Source organism: Helianthus annuus, chromosome 8 (genome assembly GCF_002127325.2).
Source record: "Helianthus annuus cultivar XRQ/B chromosome 8, HanXRQr2.0-SUNRISE, whole genome shotgun sequence".
In the NCBI taxonomy this organism is placed as follows: Eukaryota; Viridiplantae; Streptophyta; class Magnoliopsida; order Asterales; family Asteraceae; genus Helianthus; species Helianthus annuus.
In genome coordinates, this window is record NC_035440.2 from 151,865,948 (window position 1) to 151,887,358 (window position 21,411).

General features: G+C 45.3%; 1 protein-coding gene across 1 annotated transcript in view; it reads right to left on the minus strand.

The window, feature by feature from the left end:
• LOC118481062 overlaps positions 1 to 14,042 on the minus strand; it is a 19,971-nt gene extending 5,929 nt beyond the window's left edge. The window contains exon 1 of the mRNA XM_035976160.1: positions 13,235 to 14,042. Within this exon, the coding sequence (XP_035832053.1) occupies positions 13,235 to 14,042 (808 nt within the window). The remainder of the gene's footprint in view (positions 1 to 13,234) is intronic.
• Positions 14,043 to 21,411: the final 7,369 nt, after the last annotated feature.

Genomic DNA, 21,411 nt, shown 5'->3' on the forward strand with positions numbered 1-21,411 from the left:
GAAACTACTCGACATGCTCTTCGAACGACACGCGAGCATTGAATGATAGGTTTCTGTATTCTGACTACTTCTGTGTTTTAATGTGTATGTGCTTCTGTGTTTATGTGTTTCTGTGCTCTATGTGCCTATGTGCTTCTGTGATTACGTGAATCTATGGTTATGTGCCTACCTGTTTGTGCGAAGCATATTTCGACGTGTTCCTAAGCTTTAGTAAGTAGTAGACGTGTGAGGTGAGATTCAACTACGTTGTGTTGAGTCCTGTGATGATGCCTGTTGCAGACCATGTCGTCGTCTGGATCCCGACACCATCTGACCCGCCAAGAGAAGAGAGACAAGCGTCTCGCTACTCCCATCGCCAAGAGTGTGGCAAAAGCTGTAAGCGACGCATACGAAAACGCTAGCAAGTCGTCTGAAGAGTCGCGAACCAACGCTCCCAAAGATGCCAGCAAGACTGGTTTCAACTTCAAACAGTTTAAAGCATGCGGACCCAAGGAATTCATCGGAGAAGATGGCCCTACCGCCATGTTTCAATGGTTCGATTCAGTTGAAGTCACTCTGCGCCAAAGCGGTTGTCCTGAAAATCTCCGCACCCTCAATGCTATCGGCGTCTTCCAGTCCCGAGCTCTAGACTGGTGGACGGCCGAACGAAACAAGCGCGGAAATGATGCAGCTTTTGAGCTGACTTGGGAGGAGTCAAAGGCAATTATGATGGACGAATTTTGCCCTCCCCATGAACGTGAAAAGCTGGAGGACGAGTTTTGGAACATCAAGCAGAAGGATGGAGATGACGCTGCTTTAACTGCATGCTTTAAGCAGCTCAGCATCATCTGTCCCGATCAGGTCAAGACTCCAGACATGGCCATTAAGAAGTATATTCGAGCTCTACCCGATTGTGTAGCCGACTTTGTTCACGCCGCCAAGACATCGTCAATTGAGGAGACCTACTTGCTTGCCGCCGAGATCAATGACAAGCGAGTAAAATCTGGTTTCTGGGATAAGCCATCCAAGTCTCTGCACCAAGCCACCGCCAAGTCAACCGTTGACACCACCACTGCTCAACCCTCCAAGTCGTCAAGAAGAAGAAAGAAGCACAACAACAACAGCTCCAGCAACAAGAACTGTGCTGTGACAACAACTGCTGCCCCTCTGCAAGCCGTACCGGCTCAGCAGCAGTCACACCACCGACAAGCTCCAGTGATCAATGCGCCGCCAGCTAAGCGCGCTTACACAGGCCCCCACCCGCTCTGCCCAACATGCTCATACCATCATCCGGTGGGAGTCGCTTGTCGTTTCTGCGCTCACTGCAACCTCTACGGCCATTTCACTGCGAACTGCCGCTATGGTCCCCGTCAAGCCCCAGTTCAAGCCGCCGCTCATCAAGCTCTACTTCCAGCCCTTCAAGGCCAACCTGCAGCTCAAGCACCCGCGGTCAATGCCCGAGTCTGTTTTGCATGTGGTGACCCTAACCACTTTGCAAACATGTGCCCGAACCGGGTTGTGAAGCAGGAACCCCAGCAGCAGCAACAGCCTCAACAGCAACAGCAAGCAGCCCGTGCCAGAACCTTTAACATCAATGCCCGTCAAGCCCAGGCTGACAACAACGTGGTTAATGGTACGTTCCTCGTGAATGGTATTTATGCATCATGTTTGTTTGATACTGGAGCCGATAACTGCTTTGTGTCGTTTGAATCGAGAAGCTCCTTAGTCGTAAGCGCTCTTATCTCCCCTCGTCTTTCAAAGTCGAAGTCGCTACTGGAAGAACTGTCGCCGTTAACTCTGTTCTTCGTGATTGTACTCTCGAGCTCAACAATCACCGCTTTCCAATCGACCTTATTCCGATGCAACTCGGAAGTTTTGACGTCATAGTAGGCATGGACTTTCTTCGCGAAAACCATGCTGAAGTTGTATGCTTCGAAAAGATGATTCGATTCTCACTAGCGAATGGAGATTTATTGTGTGTGTATGGTGAGACAGCTTCGAAAGGTCTTAAACTTATGTCATGTGTCCAAGCTGGCAAGTATCTCCGCAAGGAATACAGCGCTTTCTTGGCCAACATTGTAGTAGCGGAGAAGGAAAAGAAAAAGAAGGTTGAAGTCAAAGACGTTCCAGTGGTTCGTGAATTTCCTCAGGTGTTCCCTGATGATCTTCCTGGACTACCGCCAAGTCGTGATATCGACTTTCGTATCGACCTCATTCCTGGAGCTAACCCTGTTGCCAAAGCCCCTTACCGACTCGCGCCATCCGAAATGAGGGAACTCTCGAACCAACTCCAGGAGCTACTTGAAAAAGGCTTTATTCGCCCAAGCACCTCTCCTTGGGGCGCGCCAGTCCTTTTCGTCAAAAAGAAGGACGGGTCGTTCAGGATGTGCATTGACTATCGGGAGTTGAATAAGCTGACCATCAAAACCCTTACCCTTTGCCCCGAATCGATGACTTATTTGATCAGCTGCAAGGTGCCAAGTGTTTCTCTAAGATCGATTTACGTTCAGGCTATCATCAGTTGCGCATTCAAGAAGTAGACGTACATAAAACAGCCTTTCGCACTCGCTAGGGCCACTATGAGTTCGTTGTTATGCCTTTTGGTCTAACCAACGCACCCGCGGTTTTTATGGATCTGATGAATCGCGTGTGTAAGCCTTATCTTGACCGTTTCGTCATTGTGTTCATCGACGATGTCCTGATTTATTCCAAATCGAAGGTCGAACACGCGCAACATCTACGTTTAGTCCTCGAGTTACTCCAGGGGAACCAACTCTATGCCAAATTCTCCAAGTGCGAATTCTGGCTGGAAGAGGTTCAGTTCCTGGGTCACATCGTGAATAGTCAGGTTATCCATGTCGATCCCACGAAGATTGAAGCAGTTAAAAGCTGGATTACGCCAAAGAACTCGTCTGAAGTCCGATCATTTCTCGGATTAGCGGGTTATTACCGACGGTTTATCGAAGGATTCTCTTAGATCGCTATGCCGCTTACCGCTTTTACCCATAAAGATAGGTCTTTTGTTTGGGGAACTGAACAAGAGTCTGCCTTTCAAACCCTTAAGCGCAAGCTCTGCAATGCTCTCGTTCTCACGTTGCCGGACGGAAACGACGATTTCATTGTTTACTGTGATGCTTCTAACCTAGGTCTCGGCTGTGTCCTCATGCAACGAGACAGGGTTATAGCTTACGCATCTCGTCAGCTCAAAATCCACGAGAAGAACTATACAACCCACGATCTCGAGCTAGGCGCAGTTGTTTTTGCATTGAAGATTTGGCGACACTACCTGTATGGTACCAAGTGTACGATCTTCACCGATCACAGGAGTTTACAACACATCCTTAATCAGAAAGAACTTAACATGCGTCAACGCCAATGGGTAGAACTTCTTAACGATTACGACTGTGAGATTCGTTATCACCCAGGCAAGGCAAATGTTGTTGCCGACGCACTCAGCAGACGGAGTTATTTGCTTAGTATTCGCAATACCCGAGCCCAGCACAACCTCGAAGCTCTTATTCGCGAAGCTCAGCATGCTTGTTTCAACGAACGCACTTTGAAGAAGGAAAGAATATATCACGATGGAGCTCAGCTTGTAAGCAAAGCAGATGGGATTTTCTATTACCTGGACCGAATCTGGATCCCCAAGCGGACCGATTTGCGAAAGATTATAATGAATGAAGCCCACAAGTCCCGATACTCCATTCATCCCGGTGCCGATAAAATGTGCCAGGACCTTCGTTACAAGTACTGGTGGCCGGGAATGAAACGGGATATCGCTCTCTATGTTGGAGGTTGCCTGACTTGTGCAAGAGTCAAGGCTGAACATCAACGACCTTCCGGCCTACTCGTACAACCTCCAATCCCTATATGGAAGTGGGAGAGTATAGCTATGGATTTCATAACCAAACTTCCGCCCACGCCATCAGGTCACGACAGCATTTGGGTTATAGTAGATCGTCTGACCAAATCAGCCCATTTTCTGCCAATACGGGAAGACTACAAGGTGGAACGACTAGCCCAAATTTACACCGACGAGATCATCTGTAATCATGGTACGCCTCGTGATATCATTTCAGACCATGACGCTCGGTTTACTTCGCGACTGTGGGAAACGTTTCAAGCGGCCCTTGGTACGTCGCTTAACCTGAGTACTGCATTCCATCCTCAAACCGACGGGCAGACTGAAAGAACGATCCGTACTCTTAAAGACATGCTTCGCGCGTGTGTTATAGATTTCGGTGGTAGTTGGAACAAACACCTACCGCTAGTCGAATTCTCGTACAACAACAGTTATCATGCCAGCATACAAATGGCACCATTCGAGGCCCTGTATGGAAGAAGATGTCGTTCGCCTATTGTGTGGCACGAGATCGGTCATTCACAATTAACCGGTCCCGAGATATTACAAGAAACGACTGACAAAATCCTACAGATCCGCGACAACTTGGCGAAGGCCAGGGATAGACAGAAAAGTTACGCCGATAGAAGACGCAAGCCCCATGAATTTGATGTTGGCGACTACGTACTCCTAAAGGTATCCCCTTGGAAGGGTGTAGTCAGATTCGGCAAGAAAGGGAAACTGGCGCCTCGATATGTTGGACCTTTTAAGATTCTGGAAAGGATCGGAAAATTTGCCTACAAACTCGAACTACCGGAGGAACTCAGTAACGTCCACCTGACTTTCCATGTGTCAAACCTCCGAAAGTGCCTAGCTGATCATGATTTGATTGTACCCCTCGACGATCTTCAGGACAACGAAACACTACACTTCGTGGAAAAGCCTGTCGAAATCATGGATCGCCAAACCAAGCAACTCAGGCTGTTCGAAAGAACAGCCCAACCGATCGGACATGTCAGCCGATCGACCAGGCCAGCCGATCGGCAAGCATGTGGCCCCACACCTTGACAAATTCATGAGGTATGGTATTGAACGAAGTAATGACTGATCGAACGACCTAATCGATTAGTAAACATTACTCTTCGGATCATGAGATACTATGCTTCAACACTTAATCGATTTTCAACTCGTTCTGTGACAACTCGAACTTTAGACTTGCTTTGATGTAACGTTACGTGCTTATGTGACATTTCGAACTAATGAATGTTATGATATTATGTGCTTTTTATATGTGTGTGTTATGTTTATCTTTATCGAGCCAAACCCGAACCGCACAACACTTCATACGAGTGCACAAGCCCCATTGGGCCACTCCTTGTTCACGGTTTCATTAGGCAGCCGAGTGGGCTTGGCCCACTCCCCCACTCGCAACACAAAATCGGAATTAGGGGTTTTGTTTCCTTGTTTTTGCAAAATCACAAACACACACAACAACCCTAGACTCTTTCTCTCTCTCTCGGCTGCTTGGATCCCCGACGGCGAACAACACTTCTCGGCTCACCCTCTCTTTGTTCCAATCCAACCGGTTAGTGTTTGATAATTAAGTTGCTTGTTAAATGATTGACGGATAGGTTGCATGTTGATGTTTGCTTAGCCGAGGATTCTTGTTAACGTATTGATTAGGATGATAATTGATTTAGTTTTGTTAATCGACTCATGTATGCTAAATATGATCACACTAATTGATGGTTTGGATATAAGCACCGAGTAGATAAGTAATCGGTTGTTAGGCATTGTTTGATCGGGTATAGTTGGCAATCGGGATCCATGTTAGAATGTATGTATTGTTATGAATGTTAATATTGTTCATATGCATGATTACTGATTTAATTGCCGGTTTGATGTTCTTGGATTGTTCTGAATATGCATGAAATCTGAAATAAACTGTTGATTGATCAGAATTATGAAACTGCCTAAAGTGTTTGCTGAAATCACGGATTAGATGTTATCATTATGCATGAAATCAGGGAACCAGTACACACGCACGGTTGCGACTCGGCATCGCTCATTGCGAGTCGGAACCCCACTCGAGACCACAAACAGCACAAGCCGCAATCATGGTTGCGAGTCAGATTGCGACTCGTAACCAAACCATGATGAACCGAGACCACCTGTTGCGACTCGTGTCCAACTGTTACGACTCGAGATCCCCGTTGCGACTCGTAACCCCGTTGCGAGTCGAGACCATCCTTTGCACATACCACTGTTTTGGGTCTTCGCTGTCACGAGCCCAATCAGTTGGGCCCAATGATTTGATTTGTGGACTGTTTATTAATGGACTTGTATGCGTTTACTATTTGGGCCGATTGAGAATCTGGACCGTTTTGTTAATTGGGCCGGGTTATGATTGGGCCGAACACTTAGATTGTTGGATTGCTGATACGTGTACGTGTTTGCCATGACTATACGTGATTACTTATGTGATAGCATACGTACAATGCTTGGACCGAATCTGACTTATGTGGTAACCCTGTTAGGACGTGGTTGACCACCCTTAGTTCAAGAGTCTTTATTTGTGTATCTGCCGAGCAAACCAAGGTGAGTTCACACAGCCAAGGCATGGGATTCCCGGGTTGGGAATTGGGTTGGATATGTTGGATATGGAATGATTACTCGTACTTACGCATACACCAGACTATAGACCATCGTCCTCAGGTTAGTCAGGACACGTTACGTAAAGCCTACGTAACCCAGATCATTTGCCATATGTCTCCCGGGTCGGGAAGGACACGTTACGTAAAGCCTACGTAACCCAATACCATCCACTGGCTTCCAGGACGGAAGGCCACGCTGCGTAAAGCCTACGTAGCCCCCACGCGTACCACTGTCCTCGGGGAAGGGCACGTCACGTAAAGCCTACGTGACCCTGTACGTTTTCCTGTTCTCGGTAAAGAAGAACACATGGTCGGAAGTTAATCTAGTAAGTACCGTTAATGAGAAGCCCTCATTAGCCAGGATAAACATGGGAAGCCCCCACCAGTATTATGAACACAAGGTTTGGGGAAGCCCCCACCTTTAGTACACACTAGTATGGGAAGCCCCCACTAGCTATACTTATGCACTATGTTATGAACTTACTTTCTGTGAACTCGCTCAACTAGTTTGTTGATTATTTGCTGCATGCCTTGCAGGACCTTAGGTACTTTATGGAGCTTGCACAAGGAAGGAGCAGGTCGTTGTGGCAGATGGATCATGAACATTATTGAACTTATAATTTAATTTGGGTTTACTTTATGTTGCTTCCGCTACTTAAACAGTATTTGATTTTTGAACATCAATCATGTCATGGTGACTTACATTAACTACTTCTATTATTAATTGCTATGGTTTGATATGATTGATGGCTTGATCCTGGTCAGTCACGCCCTCAAGCGGTGGTACTCCGCGAGGTGGATTTTGAGGGTGTGACAGATTGGTATCAGAGCCATTGGTTATAGAGAACTTGGTTTTAATATGGGAAAACGTTTTTATTAAAACCGGACTATAACCAGTACAGTGCTCTCAACGATCCACAACGACGCTTCGCTCCACATGCAAGACTCGACATCCTAGGTAATAAGGTTTATGTTTATTGCCTGTATGCTAGAATGATATAGAACTTTGCTCGCATTATGTTTAGATACACATGATACTATAGCATGAGAATCCCTACGTGCTTACTCTTTTCTGTCATCGCCCTATTCGCGAACCATTCTTACATATGCTACTCTTTACTATGAAGATCATGTCTGGACGAGTCAACATGACACAAGCCCAGCTAGAGGCTTTCGTTCAAGCTCAAGTTGTTGCGGCAGTTGCAGCAGCTCAAGCAGGTAGTATATCCTGCAGTATAGGCACACACTAGGATCTTTAGATCCTACATTAACACTCGTATTTAACTTCGTCCTGTTCGTACACAATAGGTCAACACGCGCAGCAGCCTGTCTGCACTTTCAAGAACTTCATGGACTGTCGTCCAAATTCCTTCAGTGGCACAGAGGGGGCAGTGGGACTCCTCCATTGGTTTGAAAAGTTAGAATCAGTATTCGAAATGTGCGAGTGCCCTGAGGCTCGCAAGGTCAAGTCTGCCACCGGCACTTTGGAAGGAATCGCGTTAACTTGGTGGAACGCCCAAGTCCAAATTCTGGGATTGGCAGCTGCTAACGCCACCCCATGGAACGACTTTAAGGAACTCATCAAGCGTGAGTATTGCACGCGTGAAGATATTCACAAGCTGGAAGACGAGCTGTATAACCTGAAAATGGTTGGATCGGAAATCGAAGCGTATACTAAACGGTCGAATGAGCTGGCCGTTCTGTGTCCAACTATGGTGGACCCTCCATACAAGCGCATTGAGTTGTATCTCAAGGGATTGGCGCCAGAAATTCAGAGCCACGTGACGTCGGCTAACCTCGAAAACATCCAGGAAATTCAGCGCCTCGCTCATCGCATCACCGATCAGGCAGTGGATCAGAATAAACTGCCCAAGCGTGTTAATGCTACTGCTAACGTCACCACCTCAGTTACTCCTGCTACATCTGGTGACAGTAAAAGAAAATGGGATGGAGATTCTAGTAAAGGTTCAGCATCCGTTCAGTCTCAAGCTCAGCAACAGAAGACTGACCAGTACCAGAGCCCCAGTCAGCAATCCTCTGGTAGTCACAGACAGAGGAGATATCAGGGTAGTCAACCTAGGTGCCACAACTGCAACAGGCATCACCACGGCCCGTGTAACAAGGGTCGTTGTCAAAGGTGTCTTAAGATGGGCCACGAGGCCAAAGACTGTAGGAGCCCTCGCCCTGCAAATCAGAATCAGCAGCCTCAGCAACCAGCTCCACAGAACCAGCAGCAACAGCAACCACAGCGTGGAAACCGGGGATGTTTCCAGTGTGGGGCTGAAGGTCACTTCAAACGCGATTGCCCTCAATTGAACCAGAACCGCAACAACAATAACCAGGGCAACGGGAATAACAACAACGGGGGAAACAACAACAACGGCAATGAAGCTCGTGGTCGTGCATTCGTACTAGGTCGAGGTGACGCAGTGAACGATCCCAACGTGGTTATGGGTAAGTTTCTCCTCGACAATATTTACGTTACTGTTTTATTTGATTCGGGTGCGGATACAAGCTATATGTCTGTGAAAATGTGTCAACTGCTAAAACGTGCACCAACACTTTTACCCACCAAACATGTAGTAGAGTTAGCTAACGGTAAAAGTCTAGAAGCCACGCACGTAGTTCAGGGTTGTAATCTTATCCTAGCTGGTCAAGCCTTCTCTATCGATCTCATTCCCATAGTTTTGGGTAGTTTCGACGTTGTGATTGGGATGGATTGGTTATCCCAACACCAGGCAGAAATTTTATGCCGTGAGAAGATTATTCGCATTCCTCGTTCTGGTCAGGAACCTCTCGAAGTTCAAGGCGACAAGAGTGGTGCAGTGGTTGGCATCATCTCTTTCTTAAAGGCGCAGAAATGTTTACGTAAGGGTCACACAGCCATTCTGGCTCTCGTTACAGATGCATCAACGAAAGAAAAGAAATTGGAGGATATTCCAATTGTACGCGATTACCCTCAGGTGTTTCCTGAAGACTTACCTGGCTTACCGCCTCATCGTCAGGTCGAATTTCAGATCGAGCTCGCTCCAGGAGCAGCACCCATAGCTCGCGCACCATATCGTCTAGCTCCATCAGAATTGGAGGAACTGTCAAAGCAGTTACAAGAGCTCTTGGAAAAGGGTTTCATTCGTCCAAGCTCTTCGCCTTGGGGAGCTCCAGTACTTTTCGTGAAAAAGAAAGACGGTACGTTCAGGATGTGCATCGACTACCGTGAACTCAACAAGGTGACGGTGAAGAACCGTTATCCTCTTCCGCGCATCGACAACTTATTCGACCAGTTGCAAGGGTCGTGTTACTATTCGAAGATAGACTTGAGGTCAGGATATCATCAGCTGAGAGTCCGGGATGAGGACGTCTCCAAGACAGCCTTCAGAACTCGTTATGGTCACTACGAGTTTCTTGTCATGCCGTTCGGGCTTACGAACGCGCCTGCCGTATTTATGGATCTTATGAACAGGGTGTGCAAACCCTATCTTGACAAGTTCGTCATAGTATTCATCGACGACATTTTGATTTACTCCAAGAGTCAGGAAGAACACGAGCAGCATCTTCGTCTTATTTTGGAACTCCTTCGGAAGGAACAGTTGTACGCCAAGCTTTCTAAATGCGACTTCTGGCTCCGTGAAGTCCACTTCTTAGGCCACGTGGTAAACAGGGATGGGATTCATGTCGATCCATCCAAGGTAGATTCGATCAGGAACTGGCCTGCACCGCGTACACCGACAGAAATACGTCAATTCTTGGGTCTGGCAGGTTACTACAGACGGTTTATTAGAGACTTTTCGAAGATTGCTCAGCCGCTTACGCTACTGACACAGAAGGGTGTTACCTATCGCTGGGGAGAACCTCAGGAGACTGCTTTTCAGCACCTAAAGGATAGACTTTGCAGTGCACCTATCCTCTCTTTGCCAGAGGGCACAGATGACTTCGTGGTTTATTGCGATGCATCCATTCGGGGACTGGGATGTGTGTTAATGCAGCGCGACAAGGTTATCGCTTACGCCTCTCGTCAACTCAAGGTTCATGAACGGAACTACACGACGCACGATTTAGAGCTGGGAGCTGTTGTTTTCGCGCTTAAGATATGGCGACACTACCTGTACGGTACCAGGTGCACGATTTACACCGATCACAGGAGTCTCGAGCATATCCTTAAGCAGAAGGATTTGAATATGCGTCAACGACGATGGGTCGAGTTACTTAATGATTACGAATGCGCCATCAAGTATCATCCAGGCAAAGCCAATGTTGTGGCTGACGCCCTCAGTCGGAAAGACACTCTACCACGGCGCGTGCGAGCGCTACAGCTTACGATTCAGTCTAGCCTTCCAGCACAGATACGAGCTGCTCAGACAGAAGCACTGAAACCCGAAAACGTCAAGGCTGAAGCCTTACGCGGCTCACGACAGCAAATGGAACAGAAGGCAGACGGCGCCTACTATGTAACGGGGCGTATTTGAGTCCCACTTTATGGCGGTCTACGCGAACTAGTAATGGATGAAGCTCACAAGTCTCGCTACTCGGTACATCCAGGGTCGGATAAAATGTACCACGACATCAGCACTACTTATTGGTGGCCTAGTATGAAGGCCCACATTGCTACATACGTTGGAAAATGCTTGACCTGTGCGAGAGTCAAGGTTGAATATCAGAAACCAGCTGGCCTACTTCAGCAGCCTAAGATACCTCAATGGAAATGGGAAGAAATTTCCATGGATTTCGTTACAGGCCTACCTAGATCCCAGCGTGGGAATGATACCATATGGGTGATCGTGGATCGACTCACCAAGTCTGCACACTTCCTACCTATAAAGGAAACGGACAAGTTCTCCACTCTCGCAGACGTCTATCTCAAAGAAGTTGTTTCGAGGCACGGGGTGCCCACATCTATCATTTCGGATCGCGATGCACGATTCACGTCAGAACTATGGCAAGCAATGCATAAATCTTTCGGCTCAAGGTTAGACATGAGCACAGCATACCACCCTCAGACGGATGGGCAGTCTGAGCGAACGATCCAAACGCTTGAAGACATGCTTCGGGCATGCGTTATCGATTTCGGCAACGGCTGGGAAAAGCATCTCCCTTTGGTGGAGTTCTCGTATAATAATAGTTATCACACCAGCATTCAAGCCGCTCCATTCGAGGCATTGTACGGGCGTAAATGCCGGTCACCCCTCCGCTGGGCAGAGGTGGGGGATAGTCAGATTACGGGTCCAGAGATTGTAGTGGACGCCACAGAAAAGATTGCACAGATACGACAACGCATGGCGGCAGCACGCGACCGTCAGAAAGCCTACGCGGACAAGCGTAGAAAGCCATTGGAATTTGAGGTCGGGGACCGGGTTTTATTGAAAGTTTCACCCTGGAAGGGTGTGGTACGTTTTGGCAAACGAGGCAAACTAAATCCGCGGTACGTCGGACCATTCGAAATTATAGAAAAGATTGGCAAGGTAGCCTACAAGTTGAACCTACCAGCTGAACTCGGGGCAGTTCACAATGTCTTTCATGTATCGAACTTAAAGAAGTGCCTATCAGATGAAAACCTCATCATTCCTTTTAAGGAACTCACTATCGACGAGCGGTTGCAGTTCGTCGAGGAACCAGTAGAAATCACGGACCGGGATGTGAAGGTCCTTAAACACAAGAGAATCCCTCTTGTCCGAGTTCGTTGGAACTCCAAACGTAGCCCAGAGTACACCTGGGAACGCGAAGACAGGATGACAGAAAAGTACCCCCAGTTATTCGAAACCAATGCTACCACTACTGAGGCTGAAGCTACTACTTCGGAATTTCGGGACGAAATTCCAGATCAACGGGGGGAGGATGTGACACCCCAGGAAAACCGGTGAACCATTGAACTTACCTAGCTTCCTCAGTGAGTGCATACCAAAATTTCGGGACGAAATTTCCAATTAGTTGGGGATAATGTGACAACTCGAACTTTAGACTTGCTTTGATGTAACGTTACGTGCTTATGTGACATTTCGAACTAATGAATGTTATGATATTATGTGCTTTTTATATGTGTGTGTTATGTTTATCTTTATCGAGCCAAACCCGAACCGCACAACACTTCATACGAGTGCACAAGCCCCATTGGGCCACTCCTTGTTCACGGTTTCATTAGGCAGCCGAGTGGGCTTGGCCCACTCCCCCACTCGCAACACAAAATCGGAATTAGGGGTTTTGTTTCCTTGTTTTTGCAAAATCACAAACATACACAACAACCCTAGACTCTTTCTCTCTCTCTCGGCTGCTTGGATCCCCGACGGCGAACAACACTTCTCGGCTCACCCTCTCTTTGTTCCAATCCAACCGGTTAGTGTTTGATAATTAAGTTGCTTGTTAAATGATTGACGGATAGGTTGCATGTTGATGTTTGCTTAGCCGAGGATTCTTGTTTTTTTTGGGTAAAGGGTTACCCCGGTGATTCTATTAAAATGCAACCGCAATAAAGTACAAGTAGTGAGGATGTGTTCCACACTAGTTCATATACAGGACATGCCCCATATATGTAAACCAAAACAAAACCAAAGACCTATAAAACCCCAAAGACCTAGTCTACTATACATCATGACTCGACATCTAGTAGACAAACAATGCAAAACACAAACACATAAAGTCAACCACCATCATCAAAAATAAAGTGGCCACAAAACCGCAGCCCCTTCAGACGAAAAGCAGACAGCCTATCCATTCGAGAACTTGGAAGAAGAGGTGCTTGCCCCTGCTTTTGAAGAAAAAGGATGAGTACCCGATGTCATGAATGCACTAGTTTCGTTGTAGACTTCTTCGACCTCCTCCTCATCCGATTCCTGCTCGTCTCTCGAAGGTTTCTTCTCAGCCCGACCCACAGTGGTACCTCCCTGATTACCAGCCACTCGACCCCCCATGTTACCATTACCATCGTCATCTTTAAGACTATCAAATGGGTTCGATGTTGAAACCTGATTCGAATTTTTCACAGCCGCATGCGGCTTAGGTTTGACAACCGGACGATAGACTACCTTAGGTTTTTGATTTTTTATATGAAGCCCTTGAGTAGTAGCTTTCTTCTTTTTAGCACCCACAACCTGAAAATCATCACCTTTTTTCCCATAATCCCCAATTGGAACAACCTGAGGGTTCTTTGGGCACGACCTATCATCATGACCAAAAACGCAGCAAACCGAACACCTTAAAGGCTCCCAATCATATTCAATTTTGACTTCCACCTTAGAATAACCATTACCATCTAAAGATGGAATGGCAACAGTGACACTCCTTTTTAATTCAGCCCCCGCCTGCACTTCAATAAGAGCTCTAGCGTAACTACTTCTTCCCCAAGATTCAGCACACATCGTAGCAGAATACGTATCCAACATCTTAGGCACCCCTATTTTTGATGCAATCAAACTAAGACCATCCTCGGTATAAGCTGTTAGCGGCACATCGTGCATCTTTACCCACACCGGAATAGCTTTAAGATCCTCTTTTTCTAGTTTAATAGAAGCCGACCACATCTTCAAGATAATCGGAACATTTCTTATCATCCATGGCCCATCCTCTAACATTTTATCCATCCCTTCCTTAGTTTTAAACTTAAAGAAGAAGAAGCCATTCGCATTCATCATCAATCTATCCAGACCATACTTAACCCAATTGTTCTTAGCAAAGTAATCCACCACCGGAAACGCTAGCCTTTTCCCCAAGAAATACCCATAGAGAGTGTTTGCATACCTGTCCGTGACTTGTTTAACCGAAGCCGAGGATTCTTGTTAACGTATTGATTAGGATGATAATTGATTTAGTTTTGTTAATCGACTCATGTATGCTAAATATGATCACACTAATTGATGGTTTGGATATAAGCACCGAGTAGATAAGTAATCGGCTGTTAGGCATTGTTTGATCGGGTATAGTTGGCAATCGGGATCCATGTTAGAATGTATGTATTGTTATGAATGTTAATATTGTTCATATGCATGATTACTGATTTAATTGCCGGTTTGATGTTCTTGGATTGTTCTGAATATGCATGAAATCTGAAATAAACTGTTGATTGATCAGAATTATGAAACTGCCTAAAGTGTTTGCTGAAATCACGGATTAGATGTTATCATTATGCATGAAATCAGGGAACCAGTACACACGCACGGTTGCGACTCGGCATCGCTCATTGCGAGTCGGAACCCCACTCGAGACCACAAACAGCACAAGCCGCAATCATGGTTGCAAGTCAGATTGCGACTCGTAACCAAACCATGATGAACCGAGACCACCTGTTGCGACTCGTGTCCAACTGTTACGACTCGAGATCCCCGTTGCGACTCGTAACCCCATTGCGAGTCGAGACCATCCTTTGCACATACCACTGTATTGGGTCTTCGCTGTCACGAGCCCAATCAGTTGGGCCCAATGATTTGATTTGTGGACTGTTTATTAATGGACTTGTATGCGTTTACTATTTGGGCCGATTGAGAATCTGGACCGTTTTGTTAATTGGGCCGGGTTATGATTGGGCCGAACACTTAGATTGTTTGTTGGATTGCTGATACGTGTACGTGTTTGCCATGACTATACGTGATTACTTATGTGATAGCATACGTACAATGCTTGGACCGAATCTGACTTATGTGGTAACCCTGTTAGGACGTGGTTGACCACCCTTAGTTCAAGAGTCTTTATTTGTGTATCTACCGAGCAAACCAAGGTGAGTTCACACAGCCAAGGCATGGGATTCCCGGGTTGGGAATTGGGTTGGATATGTTGGATATGGAATGATTACTCGTACTTACGCATACACCAGACTATAGACCATCGTCCTCAGGTTAGTCAGGACACGTTACGTAAAGCCTACGTAACCCAGATCATTTGCCATATGTCTCCCGGGTCGGGAAGGACACGTTACGTAAAGCCTACGTAACCCAATACCATCCACTGGCTTCCAGGACGGAAGGCCACGCTGCGTAAAGCCTACGTAGCCCCCACGCGTACCACTGTCCTCGGGGAAGGGCACGTCACGTAAAGCCTACGTGACCCTGTACGTTTTCCTGTTCTCGGTAAAGAAGAACACATGGTCGGAAGTTAGTCTAGTAAGTACCGTTAATGAGAAGCCCTCATTAGCCAGGATAAACATGGGAAGCCCCCACCAGTATTATGAACACAAGGTTTGGGGAAGCCCCCACCTTTAGTACACACTAGTATGGGAAGCCCCCACTAGCTATACTTATGCACTATGTTATGAACTTACTTTCTGTGAACTCGCTCAACTAGTTTGTTGATTATTTGTTGCATGCCTTGCAGGACCTTAGGTACTTTATGGAGCTTGCACAAGGAAGGAGCAGGTCGTTGTGGCAGATGGATCATGAACATTATTGAACTTATAATTTAATTTGGGTTTACTTTATGTTGCTTCCGCTACTTAAACAGTATTTGATTTTTGAACATCAATCATGTCATGGTGACTTACATTAACTACTTCTATTATTAATTGCTATGGTTTGATATGATTGATGGCTTGATCCTGGTCAGTCACGCCCTCAAGCGGTGGTACTCCGCGAGGTGGATTTTGAGGGTGTGACACGTTCGACGCATTGGGGTGCCACCCGATCGAACATGCTATCAGAACGAACAGACTGTTCGATCGGATATGCTGCTCGATCGAGTAACAACCTAATGAGGGCTACTACTGAAGTACCTAACTGATCGGATAAGCCGACCGATCGAACAGACTGTTCGATTGACCTACCTGAAAGGTAAGAACACTTCAGTGTTCTCAAATGCTACAACTAAAACTTCAAAAGTTCAAATCCGCACACACAAACACATCAAAGGAAGAAACAATCCACTCGAACAGTCCAACCGATCGAGCCTACCGGCCGATCGGGTAGGCTGTCCGAACAGATTGTCCAGCCGAACGAACAACCCACCCGATCGAACCTGCCGTTCGATCAACTAGGCTATTCGACCCGTTTACACTTGTTTTCATTCTATGTGTGTTCTTCATTATGCTATCGAACTGTTCAGGCTAACCCTACTCTCAAGCGCTCCCTTCAATCCATCAACCAATCGCTGTGAGTATACTCGATCCCTTTTTGTTTTTAGCACTTTTGGGTGTTACATACGTTATTTATCTAAATCACTATCGAACACACTACTCAATTATTTGAACGTTAACCGATTCGCATGTATTACGTGATTGAATGAATGCTTGTTGATTTTGTTTACACGTGGAATGTTGTCTACCTGCCTTAACGACGTAGTACTATAGTTTGGACTCAGCACCCGTTCACACGGGGGTTGTTAAGGACAATTACTTGCATGGATTACGGTGGTAATCATGTATTACGAACCGTCTCGGATGGTCAACCCGCAGTCATTGGTATCGATAGATCCATGTCGATAATTAACATGCTTCGTTTTCCTCTGTGTACGTGCTGGTTATGCGTAAACTATTCGAACTCTATATGCTATATCAAACTTGTATGCTCACCTTTACATTTATGTATTGACTGTATTTTAACGTATGTGACAGGTGTTTAAGATGTTTGCTTGCTAGGAAAGCGAGGCTAGAATAAAGCTCTAGAGGCCCCCAACAAATAGTTGTCTGTCAGGAAAGAGGAACTAGAGCATAGTTGTCTGTAGATCTTGTTAGGCTGGGTCTTTCGGAGTATTTGAACAATATTTACGTTTTGTATTAAATTAAATCTGAGTTGTCGGAACAGGATTACTTGTTTGGATGATTATCTGTAATAATGTATTTGTTTATTCGGGATACGGTATGGGACGTATCTTTAACTGGATTATATAAATAGTTGTTATGGAAACTTCTGAACAATCTGTTTCGCTCAGTGCCATGCCCCGATGATTCCGCCATCGGTTGGGGTGTGACATGGAGGTTCCGGTTCATGAGGTTAACTTGGACGGCCTCTTCACTAATGTTTTAAGTAGGGAGGCTGCGGATCAAATGGTTTCTTAGGTTTCTCGCGACGAAGTTAAATATGCTATGTTCAGTATTGGAGAGGATAAAGCCCCAGGTCCTGATGGGTACACATCGGCGTTTTTTAAGCATGCATGGGAGATTGTTGGTAATGAAGTTACGGATGCAGTGCTACAATTTTTTGAGAATGGTAAGCTTCTAACTCAGGTTAACCATACTATTCTTGCATTAATCCCGAAAAAAGAGGTCCCGGATTCAGTTCTTGACTACAGGCCGATATCTTGTTGCAATGTGCTTTATAAATGCATAAGTAAGATTATCACGGACCGCCTAAAAGGAAGTTTGGGAACTCTTGTTAGTATCAACCAATCAGCGTTTGTGCCGGGTCGGAAGATTTCTGATAATATCCTTCTCACACAAGAATTAATGCATAATTACCATCTTAACAGGGGTCCGGCTAGATGTGCATTCAAAATTGATATATAGAAAGCATATGATACGGTTAATTGGTCTTTCTTGAAAGATATTTTGATTCGATTTGGGGTTCATCATAAAATGGTTGGGTGGATTATGACATGTGTTTCGACAGTTTCTTACTCGTTGAGCATCAATGGTAACCTACATGGCTATTTTAGAGACAAACGCGGGTTACGGCAGGGTGATCCCATGTCTCCCTATTTATTCATGTTAATCATGGAGATTCTTTCTCATTTGCTTCAACAGGCTGCTTCCTCTCCATTTAGATATCATGCTCATTGTGCCAAGCAAAAAATAATTAATGTCTCATTTGTTGATGACTTATTTATTTTTGTTCATGGTGATATTGTTTCGGTTAAGAGGGTCAAGGAGGCGCTTCAGACGTTTACTAACATTTCAGGTTTGGCTCCTAGCCCAGCGAAAAGTACAGTTTTCTTCTTCAACGTTCCTCACTCGATTAGACAGGAAATTCTGGATATTATGCCATTTCAAGAGGGTGTTATTCCGGTTCGCTATCTGGGGGTTCCGCTCATCTCCTCTAGGCTTCTTTTTAAAGATTGCAAGGTTCTTATTGATCGAATGGATAAGAATTGATCGAATGGATAAGAAGATTGCTAACTGGATAACAAAGTCGCTATCCTTTGCTGGACGGCTGCAACTTACAAACTCGGCACTGTCTTCTATGCATATCTATTGGGCTTCTGTTTTCATTATTCCGAGTCGGGTTATTAATGAGCTTGAGAAAAGAATCCGTAGATTCTTGTGGAATGCAGGATTAGAGGGTAAAATCCGTGCGAAAGTTGCTTGGAAAGATGTGTGCTTGCCTAAACAAGAAGGTGGTTTGGGTATTCGGAGTATATCTGATGTTAATAACTCGCTTATGGCTATGCATGTTTGGAGTATTTTAACTAAACATGAGTCCATTTGGGTGAGATGGATTCATGAATATAAGCTAAAAGGGAGAAATTTTTGGGAGGTTCCTTGTCGAGGGAGCATGAGTTGGGGATAGCGGAAAATATTGTCTATTTGGAGCATTGTGCGGCCTCACATATGGTATTTACTCAAAAGTGGTCTGCAAACAAATGTTTGGAGTGATAACTGGTGCCATATGAGTCCCCTTAGTTCCTTTATTACTCCTCGATCTATAGCTAATGCAGGTTTGAATTTAAAGTCGTCGGTTGCGGATGTCATTGACGAGAATGGGCAGTGGAGATGGCCACAAGCTTGGCTAGATTTGTTTCCGGTTCTAATAAATCTTCAAACACCCCATCTGATTGATAACGCTCCTGATCGTCTAGCTTGGAAAGCCGTGGATGGGAATTTTGGCGACTTTAAATCCTCTCAAGTATGGGATATAGTTCGAAATAGGGATAATAATGCGACCTGGGCTAATATGGTTTGGTTCTCTCAATGTTTTCCTCACCACTCTTTCCATATGTGGTTGGTTTTCAGGAATAAATTGAAGACGCAGGATAGGTTGGCGGTTTGGGAAACAGGAAGTGCAACAAATCTTAACCTCATGTGTTACCCATTGTGCCACTATGATCGTGACAGCCGAGACCATCTGTGTTTTCAATGCGTGTTTGCGGATCAAGTTTGGGCAAATGTGAAGGGTATGGTGAACTTGGATAGCGTTGATAACACATGGCAGTCCTTAATGGTTTGGGTTGATCAGCATTCTAACTCGAAGACAGTAGATGACATTGTGTGTAAATTGGTGGTTGCTGCGACCACTTATTACATATGGCAAGAGAGGAACAGTCGGCTTTTTACTTCTAATCATTTAACTGCGTTACAAGTTGCTGAGAAGATCAAAAGTTCAGTTCGTCTAAGACTTATGGGTTTCAAGTTTCGATTGTTGTCTGCTAGGAGGAGGATATTCAAAATCTGGAAGATCAGTGATAGCAAGGATGGTGAACCTGATCAGGGCTAGAAGTTTGCTGTTTTTTGTTTAGGTCGGCCTTGGTTTTGTTTGTTTCGGCCGTGGTTGTTTAGTTTTTTAGTTTGACGTTTTGTCTGGGATGTTTTGTTGGTTGGTTTTGTTGTCTTGGTGTCCTAGGCTTGTTCTGTCAAGTCTAGTTTATGTATTGCTTTGACACGTCTTTGTTCTTATTGGTTTATTTATAAAATTCATCGGGGTAACCCTTTACCCAAAAAAAAACTTCGTGAAGAACTCCATTCTATCTCTCCCCGGTTACGAACAAAAAACTAGGGCTATGACCCAGTTGTACACTCCATTCGTTCTACGAACCCTTGTTGATTCTGAACTTCGTTCGCGAAGGCACCAGACTTTTGACGGGCCAACTCTTTTTTATGCGTCGTTTTCCCAAATAAGCTTTGCTCCTCTGGGTGCTAGGTGCTTCCGTGGTTCGCGAGAAGGAAAAATGTCACACCCCCAAAATCCACCTGCGGAGTATCACCGCTTGGGAGCGTGACTGACCAGGATCAAGCCACCAATCATATTGAACATGTATTAATAAGTAAAAGTAAATGCCATTCAATCACCAATATGAAAGGTGTCCCAAAACATAAGTATGTTATCACTGTTTAGCGGAAGCGTATAAATAAAACCCAACATAAATAAGTATGTAATGTCATAAAGTGTTTAACAAACAATCACGATCCAAGCCCACAACGACCAGCTCCTCCCTGTGCAAGCTCCATGTATCTAACGACCTGCAAGGCATGTAACAGAGGATCAACAACTAGTTGAGCGAGTTCACAGAAAGTAAATGCGTAATAGTAAGTTCGTTTGTAACATGTGGCTCTATTGGGCCGATAGTACGTTCTATTGGGGGGGGCTTCCCATGTTGTATAACCACTAAACTATTCGTAACCATAAGTGTTCTACATATCCTGAGAACAGTAATACGTACAAGTTTACGTAGGTTTTACGTAAGTATCCTTCACAACCGAGGATAGGGGTACACGGGAGTTTACGTAGGTTTTACGTAAGTGCCTGACACAACCGAGGCAGTAGTGAGTATAAGTTCACGTAGGTTTTACGTGAGTGTCCTTCGCAACCTGAGGACAGTGAGCAATGCAAGTATACGTAGGTTTTACGTATGTGTCCTGCACAACCGAGAACGATGGTATGGTAGTCTAGTAACAGTGTATGTACGATTCTATTCAATCTCATTCCTTCTATCCCAATTCCCGTGCCCTGGGAATCACATGCCTTAGTAAGAGTGTGAACTCACCTTGGTTTGCTCGGTATGCTAAGTATGTGTTCACAAGTAATCGGTCAAGTCCTATAGTGTGCATGTTTTCACAATCAGTTCAAGATCATAACAGTTTGCATGCAATTTCTATATCACATATTGCTTGGCAGATAACATCATGCACCACATAACAGGTAGTCACATTCATAACATTCATGCTTCACACACGTGTCTTTCACAGATAACTGAGTTAATAAACTCAACTGAATTATCATATGTGTCAGAGTTGCATCGGCTATCATGATTAACAAAAACTCAGACATCAGGTGCAAGCATACATAATTCGGACCACCAAGCATCACAAACGAAAGG